Raw genomic sequence first — 11,495 nt, 5'->3', positions numbered from 1 at the left:
CTTACTGTTTCTCCTTCTAATCTCATCAATCGCTTTAAAATACAGAATTCTGTGGGTTTCAAATAGATCTGATAAATTTTGTGGTCTGCGCCGACTCATATGATCCGCTCTGTGCTGTCGTGTCTGGACCGGAGCTGTGGTGGTTCGTGTGACACTAACGTGAAACCAGACTTCTTTCGCCACAATGGAAACCATATTTCCACTGTCCGAATCGTTCCCTATGCCATAAATGCCATATGTAGTGCACTATGTGCCATTTAGTGTATGATAGTAAAAATATTAAATGTGTGATCAAGTGCCGATTTCAGGCGCAGCTATGCATAATGTAGGGGCTATGTAACGCATCTATGTATAATATATAATGTACTCTTTAGATTCTAGAGAGCATTTGATTGGACAGAAAATCTGATGAGAAGCTGAAGTGCAGAGTGACATAACCAAATTATTGATCCATATTGGGAGAAGTGTAGCTAATTTTTGAATACTTATATCTTCTGAAGGCAAATGTTGTCATTGTTTTGGAGCACACTAGCTTATGGATAACAGTAATGCTGTATAAATACTAAAATACAAAAAAATCTTTAATTTTGATTTCATGGGGACTTTAATTATACAAACTGAAAGGGCCAATAGAGTGAGTACAATATTTAAGTAATCAAAGTACAAAATTATAATAAAAAATACAAGGGTATATTATTCACCGAAACCCAGTTATTTTAAATAATTTAAATCTGTTGTATTTTTATATTTTCCTATTTATTTTAATTCTAGTTAAAAAAGAATTAAAGTCTGATATATTTAATGTGTTTGTCCTTCGCCAGTTTCCGTAGTTGGGCTCCATAAACGCCTTCCTGTCTGAGTCACCGGACGTGCGTGCTGAAGGTCGCGAATTAAACGGTAAATATCGAGCTTGTTATACGTTTATAACAAAACTTCTATGGTGAATTAAGTATAAAATATAATATCACCATGTTATGTTTTTAATAACACTAAATATTCGTTTTTTCTTTATTTAATTTAGCTTAACTCGTCTGGTTTTAGAAATACATCTGGCCGCTGGTCGTCAGTGCTTGCTAGTATTAGCAAGACAGGTGGTCCTGAATCTCAGAAGGCATTATGATATGAATCACAAGTGTCATTTTAAAAATTAAAACAAAGGTTAATTGCTTGACTGTGCGTCTGCATGCGTTTTATCACGTCTGGAGAAATAATATGCAAATTGCGTATTAGCTAAACCGCTAAAACCTTGACCTTACCTGAACATCACATTTGTATATAAAACATGCATATTATTATATCTGGTTATTATTACATATTGTTATCCCGTCAGTCTCTATCCCATAAGTAAAAATGTTAAATGTTAGCGTGGCTCATTCTGTGTCTGTCTTGAAAGTCAGAAAGACATCCATTTGTGATGGTCATAATAGCACGTAGCAATATTAAAGGGTGATCTATCCTGTTATTGGAAGTTCAAGATTGTCAACTGACTATCAGTGTATGAAATAACTTTTATTGTCTTCTCTTTCCAGAAGTCAACAATGTCACTCGCAAAGCCAGCGATGAGAGGCCTCCTGGCCAAGCGTTTGAGGTTTCATTTGCCCATCGCATTTGCTCTTTCCCTCGTTGCAGCAGCCGCTTTCAAGGTCAGTTATTGTGTTTTGTATGATTATATGCAATATATTGGACCTTTGTGGCCTTCAGTTTTGTTCAAAATTGTAATTGGTACTTCATCTATGTTTAGGTAGAAATGCTTCTTTAAATTATTATTATAATTTTTAAAGCACCTTTTGTCATGATGTAACTTCCATAGTCGTTAAGATTAGTTATCGATCAATATGGATTTTGATTTTTTTTTTCTCTTAATTTTCTAATCTTGGACATTTGGTTTCATCCATATCTTTCATTCTTTTACCTTTGAGGCAAGTGAGTTAATTTAGAAAAAGCTTGTTTTACAAGGTGGACAGTTTTTCATTAATCTGAGAAAGTTTTGTGTGTCTCTGCAGTACGGAGTAACAGAGCCCAGGAAACAGGCATACGCTGACTTCTACAAACAGTATGATGCCATGAAGGAGTTTAACGCCATGAAAGAAGCTGGTGTTTTTCAAAGTGTCAGGCCTTCTGGAGAATAAAGCAATGTGATGTGAGTGGCCTTTCAAGTGCATATAAATCTGATTTCTAATACTTTGCAAGCATAATTTTGCACTCTATATTCACTGCCATTTCTTTAATTATAATATTAAACAGCCCTGAGTTTTGTCCTTGATTGTATTTTTTTTTTAACCCTCTGGGGTCCTTCATTTCAGGGTCACACTCAGGGTCTTCGGGACCAAATGGTCCGGAAGGGTTTGATTCACATTTATTAAAAGAAAATCATATTTTTTTTTTTACTTGTTTTTTATAATATTTTTTCTTTTCTTTTTTGGTGTTTTGAGATAATTTAAGATTTATAATTAATATTTATGCAATAAATATGACCCATTTTCCCCCCATTGAATATAATAGAAAATAAAAAAAATAATAATTTTTTTTTTTTTTTTTAAAGCTGTATTTCATTTTAGAGTCAAGCCTAGACCTCATAAAAGCAATTTTTGAAATTAGATGGATGCCATCTGGTGGACAAACTGAGCTTTTTAAAAATGCAAAACACATATGTAATCTGAATTTATTCATTTGTTTATGTATAAAAGTGTGTTTGTGTGTGTATGTGGATGTGTCTGTTTTGCACTCTTGATGTTTTATAGATTCACCCCTTCACTGTTGTGTGCTTTTTTTCTGGATCGTGGCTGATTTGTAGATTGTACGCACAAAAAAACTCTGTATTGTCACATTTTTGCCAATTTCCCATTCATTTCCTATGGCGGGACCATTTGGACCCGAAGGCCCTGAGTGTGACCATTTTTTTTACAACCACTTAGACTATTCAAATCCTGTCCCCAATTTTTTGGGGTGTTCATATACCAAGTACCAACAAAGTCACCAAATTTCGGACCATTCCGATGAAAGCTATGATTTTACACATTTTTTTATTTAAATTCTTCAGGACCATTTGGTCCGAAGAACCCCAGAGTTTAATGCCGTTAATACCATTTCTATGCTCTGGCTTGAAAGTAAAATAATTACTGTCTTTGAAACAATCATGTTAAATTGCACTAATTGAAAAATATTGTATATTTAAGCTGTGAATATTTCATACACAATTTGTGGTGATCCATATTCAACTTACAGACTTCATTTCCAAAATATCCAGTCTGTTTAAAAATATCACCTATTATATTTGATGGGCAATTTTATTTATTTACTTTGATTTACAAATTTAGTTAAATAAATTCAGTGGTTCAGTTAAGCAAAGTATTCAACATTGCACATGTGGGATTTGCAGGAATAACAGTAGAGTACCGATGCATGTAGTTGGTGCATGCGGGTGATGACGAAGACCAAAGCAACGGGTAGAGTCGTTTATTCACTCACTCACAAAAACGGATTTACAGAAATGGAACAAGCGTTAAGTACATGTTATAATCAGATTTTCTGCATATATAGGGTACTATCCCTGATAAAGAAACGGAAACAGTGTTTACGTTTAATTCAAAGTCTACGTGGTTACTCTCAATGTTCACATCTTAAATATGCAACCATGTTTAATTTCAGCCCCCCAAAATGCAATCCCTGAAAATACAAAGCATTAAAATGAAAGCACTGTTAACGCAATCTATTTTTTTTTTCAATTAGTGTTTTTTTTGTTGTTGTTTGTTTTGTTTCAAAGACATTAGTCATTATTTTATTTCCATACACTGGTCAATTTTGAGAGTTTGAAAAGCTATTTTGCTTCCGTAACATTCTTTTTTTTTTCTTCAGACTAATGAATAGAAAACATCCAAAATATATATTTAAGTGTCTAATATCCGTTTGTTTCTTTAGGTTACAATTACAATACATATATTGTGAATATAATGTTTCTTCCTCCTACAGCCTAAAATCTCCACTTCAGCAGCTTTACATACACCAAACTGTACACTTTTATTCCTATCTATATTCTGAAGGTTTTTACAGACGATTTTGTTCATATATCATTCGTCTGGTTTATATAACATTTCCAAAACCGCTTGTTTTCAGGCTATTGAGAGATCCAAAATCTGCTCTGTAAAAACTTTTAATGTCAAAAAAATTTAACTGTAAATGTATGCAGATTAGTGCATATTAAACATTGCATTTCTAAAAAACTTGTAATACGACATAGTAACGCAGTGTGATTAGTCAACTGGTGAAAGTATAGTGGTATCTTTACATTACTAATATTTTTACCCTAGTTACCTGTGGTGTCTTGCCTTCAATGTAAAAAACACTTTGACTTATTCTTTTCTTCTTTCTTTACAGGTGATGTGCCCCTGCATTCCTGCTCTACAACTGAATCTTTATAAGATTATTGGATATGAACATTGATGTCTGATGTTCTCATTAAGATGCAAATAAACTGTTGACAACCATTACGCTGTAGTGACTTATTTGCAACGCATCTTGTCAACATGTCTCTCATATGTTATATTTCAAAATGAAAATTTGAGTTAAAGAGTCTTAATATCATTGACAAGGTCAGATGTTTACCTATTATTTATGTAATAAAGATACGAGTTAAAAGCCCAAATATAAGCTCTGAATTTAGCCCCAACTTGGTGGTAATGTTGTCATAATTATGTCTAAAATAGTTTTTTTTCTTGATATTTTTCTGCAAGCAACAGATTTTATAACATACTGATGTCTCTTTGGGTGGTGATTGTTCCTAACAATTTTTTTTTGCAATTTAATGTTTTCTTAATTACTTTTAAGAACATAAAAATACTAATGGCACTTAAACATGAAATTTGTTTATACTTTTGACCTTTAGCAGAAATAAGAACTCACATTTGCTGCATGTGTATTGTCAGACTTTGCTCTTGTTTTCTAAGAAATTTTGCATTTTATGTGTACTTGTCTATAAATGTGTTTAGTGGAATAATGCCACTAGGTGCATACAAAAATCCCATGTTTTTTATGTTTTAGTTTTTTTTGCTTTTAACCCGTTAACCATGATGTTTGGACATGCATAATGGTAATATCACAGTATTTTTGCAAATACATTTGAGCACCATATTGATTCCAGTATCATTACTGTACCATGTTATCTCCGTAGTATTTTTGTGGTTCGAAGCCTTTTAATCTGAAGTGCATTTTCCCAGTGTTCTACCGCACAGGAAGTACTTCTAACAAGAAAAGCGGAAGTTGTTGTTCATAGACCAACTTGTGTTCTAATGTAATCTTTCTCACAGCCAGTACATGCATCATGCGTGTAATTAGTAATGTACAGATACCGTTTCGTTAATCTCGCTGATACGACTGGTTGCAGTTGGGTGAGTTTACTAGTAATAATGGTTTTAGGTTATTATCGTTGCGCTCTGTCCGTGCGCGTTGATCAGGGCCTTTGTGCCAGAGAGCATGTTTTATGTTTTATGTGCTGTTGATTAAATATAAAATATTGCATATTTATTTAAAATAATGTGGAAAAGAAGCAGTCAACTATATCTGGTTACTAATGTAACACTACATGACATACACATTGAGTAGAGTATTTGGCGCCCCACAAGATTTGACATGACAGCACTAGTAAACAAATGGTTGCAATTGTTGTATAGAGACTAGACAACTAATTGTCTAATTTTATTATTATTATTTATTATTTAAAATGATTAATAATTATATATATAAAATGCATACTAAATAAATCCAAGGTAATATCATGGTATTTTTTTTGTTAAACAGCATTATATTTGTATCAATATTTGCATTTTCAAGAGGAGTTGTTAATGCTTGCAGGGAATTCATTAATGTAGAAATAATTTATTTTTAATATATAAAATAATAGCATTAAAGTTTTATCTTTGGTGCTGTATGGCTTTAATTTAAAAATCCATAAAGTTTCAAAAGCCAGCGTATGGCATGCCTAAAGCTGAAGTCTACACAATAAAATGGCATCCATATGTAATGTAATGTAATGTAATTCAGGCTGATTTAACTGCAGAAAAATTTAATGGACATAAAATGCTTGAAGAATATCAATGCACTTCTGCCTCGTAAACACCATGATGCATCTGAAATTTGTTATTAGTGATTGTCAACCGATATATTTCTTTTGTAATGACCAATACAGATATATCTAGAGTTGGGTTTCGTGGTGAAAGCTAAAAATGAATTCAGTCATAAAAATATAAAAGTGTAAAAAAAAAATTGTAATAAAAAAATTAAAATAAAACACTTAAAAAGGCTAAATATTTTATTTCTTTACCTGCATCTCATGTGACCACAAACCGACATTGAGAACCCCTGATTTAGAGAAAAGTATGGCCAAATAAGCCAAACATTTATTTTCACTCAAAATTAACACAAAAAATCAAAGTAAAAATTGTTTATTTATTGTGAATAAATAAAATTATATATAATGTTAATTCTGGAATAATATTTAATTGTATCTGTATGATATTTACAGGTGCCCAGGTGGAGCTGTGATCTGCATTTGCCTACGGTCTGAGCTCTTGTCTTTCTTGCACTATAACTCTGAACCCTTGTATGACCTTCATCTCTCTGGCACCCACATGAGCGCAGCGTTCTATTCCCGCTGGGCCAAGCGCCATGCCTGACCGGGATAGCACCTACCTGGCAGGTGGCGGCGGGGGTGGCAGCGGGAGCGGTGTGGGCACTGGGGACGAGGGAGGAGCCGGGACAGGTTTGGGTGGAGGTGTAGGAGAGGGTAGAGTGACGGTGGTGGGCGGATCAGCGGGCTGCACAGGGGGTAACGGGGGTCCTGGGGCCATGGGAGGCGGCGGGGCATTAGGAAACGGCAACAGCTGCAGCGGAGCCAGCGGCGGTTTGGGACCGGATGGCGTTTGCCGGGACTTTTTGCGCAATGTGTGCAAGCGCGGCAAACGCTGCCGCTTCCGCCATCCAGACTTCAATGAGGTCCCAGACTTGGGTGTGCAGAAGAATGAGTTCATCTTCTGCCATGACTATCAGAACAAAGAGTGTGTGCGCACCAACTGCCGATTCGTGCACGGCTCGAAGGAAGACGAGGACTATTATAAGAAAACCGGAGAGCTTCCACTTCGGCTCAGGGGGAAGGTGGCAGCCGGATTGGGATTGTCTCCGACTGACCTCCCGTTGAGCCGCGGAGAGGTGCCCATTTGCAGGGACTACCTGAAAGGAGAGTGCCAGCGGGGCAACAAGTGCAAGTTCCGACATGTCAGGAAGGACTATGAATACGAGGCCTCGCCCAGGGTCGGTGTGGGATGCATGATGAGTGTCACCGGTGGCGTGAGCGGGATGGTGAACGCTGGTGGTGGCGGTGCGGTTGGTGTCGGTGGGGCCTGCGGTGGGATGTCTGGCCTGGTTGGCGGCGGCGTGGGAAACTACATGGGAATGGGATGTCCCAGCATGGGCGGATGCAGAGACCAGGGCCTGTCGGTTGGAGGTGGTGGTGGGGGCTCGATGAGCAGCTGTATGTCGATGGGGACGGTGGGTCATCGGTGCTACGACAGGGGCCCCTGCTCCGTCTACGACCCCCTGTTTGAAAATGGCATGTTTGAAGCCGGGCCGGTGGAGGCCCCCGTTGACCACACGGCCTTCCAGCTGAAGAGACGGCGTCTGGATGGGCTGCGGTTGACCGATGGGACCAGCAGTGGACATTACGACCTGGGGGTTCAGACCACCCTGCCTATCCGACCCATAGAGTATCGCTTACTAGAAGAGGAGAACGCCCTACTGAGGAAAAGAGTGGAGGAGCTTAAGAAACAGGTAGGGAAACAGGTACTCTTCCTTTCTTCAGTGGAATACAAAGGAAGATATAATGCAGAGTGTCTCCAAGCTGGAATAACGACACCAAAGTCCTATGGATATAGTCCATGCAAACTGAGTACTGTACTAGTCGCTGAAAATCTTCCTCTCTGTCTTAGTTCTCTAATCTCTGTTCAAATACTGCGATTTATTGTGCCAGGTTTGTTGTGAAAGACCATAGAACACAAGAACCAGTGATGTTTCACATCATGACATCAAGTAATACGTTTTGAAAACTACAACAGATGACTTTTAGCAAAAAAAACTATACGTTTAGTCGGTTCCTTACACAACAAATTGCAAGGTGTAGCGCAAAAACCGTAAGGACTTTTTATTGTGCTTTTTGCAGTTTTTTAGTATTATTTGTATATTATAGTAGTTATTCATAGATTTTATAAGAATAAGATTTTTTTTAGTTTTCATTTTAATTTAAGTTTGAGTAATTTTGTTATTGGCATTTGTTAATTTTATTAGTTCTTTAAAGTTTTAATGTATTTATATTTCAGTTATAGTAATGTCAGTACTTAATTTTTTTTTAAATTTAATCTAACACCCCCTTATTTTATTTCAGCTTTATTCTAATTACCAAAAAGTATTTTTTAATAGTTTGTTGTTTTTAACAGTAAATGCTTTTTAGTAGGGATGTACCAATATTAAAATGCTGTACTCCTTTGTCTAAATAATTTAAAAATAAAATAAAACTAATTATAACTTATATAAAACTAAATTTAAATGCAATGAGTAAATATAGGCATCATAACATTATAATATGCAGTATGAAAAAATACTTAATTTAAACTATTTTATTAAATAGATGAATTAAAACTCATTTACTAAAGATTACATTTAACATGTTTTTTAAAAATAAACTTTAAGTGAGTGTTAGAGGGTAATAAATGTAATCTAAATGTAACAATGGCATTGTAAAATATTAATAATGTTAATATTGGCTGATACCAGTATACTTAAAAATCTCTAATATCAACTGATAACCGATATGGAACAGCTATATCATACACTCCAACTTCTATGGTCATTTTTGGAGCTTGACAGACCCATGTTTGACTTTCTTAGTTACTTTTTAATTCTGCAATGGATGATCTTTTATGTTCCATGGATGACAAATAAAAAAATTTTTGAATGATATTTCATCTCTAAATTGTGCTTTTTATATTTAAGGTCGCGTAGGCAATTTTTTGTATAACACTTCTTTTTTTTTACTGGTTGAAACTCTCTTCACATCCTGATAGCAATCAATAACAGAAGTGGTCTAAATATTAAAACATGTACATCATCTGTGGACGTCATGACCAAAAAATGTTTGTCCAATCACTACATTGGTCCGAATGCAATGATTGGATGTCCTGCCTGTCAACATATATGTATTTCCGTACCTCCGCACACCTGTTTGCACAGACATCACATGTCATCAGCGCATTCAGTGAGGCTCTGCAGAGCTGAAGACAGACAGTCACAGAGCGCCGCGTTTACAGTTCCTCCTGAACCAAAACAACGAGTTTATGCTGCGCTCACTCCATATTGTGACCGTAATTACGAGATGGCAACCTGAGACGTTCCGCTGTTCATGTTCTCAGACTTTGATTTATGTGTTTCTGTGTCAACACTATTAATGCTGAAATAAATCTGCAGTCAGGTGGTACAAGTAAGAGATCTGTAAATTGTTTACGTTCATTATTACAGTATGTTATGTGCTTTGAGACATGAGGTAGTTTAACACCGTCTCTCATCCCGTGACGCTTTGCAGACTCTGCTGTGCACGTTCTCCTTCAGTGTTTTGAAGGGAGACATGGCTTTGGAGACGCTCTGAAGGGAGGGTGGGATCTCATGTTTTCAAAGCTAGCTTGATATTGCTAGCCTGTCCGAAATTGTATACCCTACCTTTAAAGATCCGTGACAGAATCACTTATTTTAAAAATGTAAAACAACTGTAACCACATCCTAAATGTCTCAAAATTCCTTCCTTTCCTTTTTTTGTTTTCAAGGTGTCCAACCTGATAGCCACCAACGAGGTGCTTCTGGAGCAGAACGCGCAGTTTCGAAGCCAGGCTAAAGTAATGACGCTGTCCTCCACCCCTGCTCCATCTGAACAGAGTCTGGCGCCCCCTGTTGGTTCTGTGAGTTCCTACAACCATGGCATTGCCCAGACACACACCACTCTGAGCAGTGCTGGTCTGCAGCCCCGTCCCGTCACTCAACAAGATCTGGTGGCCTCGACCGGTGCACCGACCGCCCCTCCTTCTAATGCTGCGCCCCCCTCCGCACCCCCTCCACATCTGAACCCCGACCCCATCTCTGCCGCCCTCGCTCAGACTATCGCCCAGGGAATGGCCCCTCCTGTTTCAATGGCCCCTGTTGCTGTTTCGGTGGCGCCGGTGGCCGTGTCCATGGCACAACCATTGCCGGGCATCACGATGAGCCACGCGACCACACCGATGGTGACGTACCCCATCGCCAGTCAGAGTATGAGGATCACCACCATGCCTCATTAATGAGGGCACACTTCAGCAATATATACATGAAACAAAAAGCAAACTGGAACTCAAAGCAACTCTGCTGACACCAGTAAACCATGGGAAGTTTCTCAGGTGAAGGGTCTGTTTTGACTGAATAAACAAACAGATTTCTGTATAGAATACAGATATTCTCTTGTGAATTTATGGAACTTATTTCAGATTTTCTCGCTATGCTTTAGCAGATGATTGCCTTGGAAAGACTCTTTTGAAATCATCATTGACTTCACAGGACATTTATTAACTCATTTTGAAAGATGTAACTATTCAACTGATCACTACAGAATAATTGTGAATTTACATGTTAGCTGTCAGTTTTAGTTTGCCTCCTTTTTTTAATAGTTTGTTTTGTGAATTGTTTTTGTGTGATCTGATTATTTGGATTCTGCACAAAAAAAAAAAATGAATCGGACACATTATTCTCTGTTATTAATTCATGTCTTACTAAAAAAAGTGTTTTATTTCTTTCTGTTGGAAACAAAATAACTGCATTTTTCTGTCAGAATATTGGTCTTGTTTCTTTCATCTTGAGTGAGTATCTTGCTGAAATGTTAATGAAAAATTATATTTCTTATCAAACCAGACTTCTGTTATTAGTTTGATCGCTTTCTCATTCTGTTGAGACTATGGTTCTAGTTGTTTGCACTCTCATGGCCTGTCCACTGATGATAAGACCACCAGAGACAGATCTGGACTGAATGGGATTTTAGCAATCCCTGTGATGTATGTGTAAATATTACATAGATTAATAATTTTCCCCATCCCCATTCATTTTATGTTTGATTTTTTTTTACCAATTTATGTTTTATATCTAGAAAACCCTATAAAAAGGCTCATTGAAATATTGATCATAATCAGTTCTCATAATTGAACTGTCATCCTTCAGTGTTTGTTTATGTTTTTAAGCTAACAAATAAGGTTCGGGATCTCTCATATTTAGAGTATGGGGGATTAATTATTAGGTTTATTTATCATGCAAAAAGAACCATTGTTCATAGTATTGTTGGCTGCATCGGAAGTATGTTTAATTTGGCAGGTCTCAGATTAACATGATCTGAAATCTAATGTCAGTCACATGCCCATGAATATAGACCTAGACCTGCCATT

The 11,495-nt window shown here is 36.8% G+C and overlaps 2 protein-coding genes across 2 annotated transcripts; both read left to right on the top strand.

Annotated features, from left to right (window-relative positions):
- Window positions 1–773: 773 nt before the first annotated feature.
- cox6c (cytochrome c oxidase subunit 6C) lies at window positions 774–4,484 on the top strand. The gene is made up of 4 exons (XM_077197851.1): window positions 774–897; window positions 1,530–1,643; window positions 2,004–2,140; window positions 4,375–4,484. The coding sequence occupies exons 2-3, from the start codon at window positions 1,539–1,541 to the stop codon at window positions 2,127–2,129; spliced, it is 231 nt and encodes a 76-aa protein (XP_077053966.1). The 5' UTR covers window positions 774–897; window positions 1,530–1,538; the 3' UTR covers window positions 2,130–2,140; window positions 4,375–4,484.
- A 730-nt stretch (window positions 4,485–5,214) lies between these two features.
- Window positions 5,215–10,967, top strand: zc3h10 (zinc finger CCCH-type containing 10). The gene is made up of 3 exons (XM_077197848.1): window positions 5,215–5,384; window positions 6,518–7,818; window positions 9,861–10,967. The coding sequence occupies exons 2-3, from the start codon at window positions 6,661–6,663 to the stop codon at window positions 10,365–10,367; spliced, it is 1,665 nt and encodes a 554-aa protein (XP_077053963.1). The 5' UTR covers window positions 5,215–5,384; window positions 6,518–6,660; the 3' UTR covers window positions 10,368–10,967.
- Window positions 10,968–11,495: the final 528 nt, after the last annotated feature.

Source organism: Siphateles boraxobius, unplaced genomic scaffold (genome assembly GCF_051911475.1).
Source record: "Siphateles boraxobius isolate OS27281-9 unplaced genomic scaffold, OSU_SipBor_1 41, whole genome shotgun sequence".
Lineage (NCBI taxonomy): Eukaryota > Metazoa > Chordata > Actinopteri > Cypriniformes > Leuciscidae > Siphateles > Siphateles boraxobius.
Note: the sequence above shows the minus strand (reverse complement) of the source record. Positions and strands in the feature narration are given on the sequence as shown.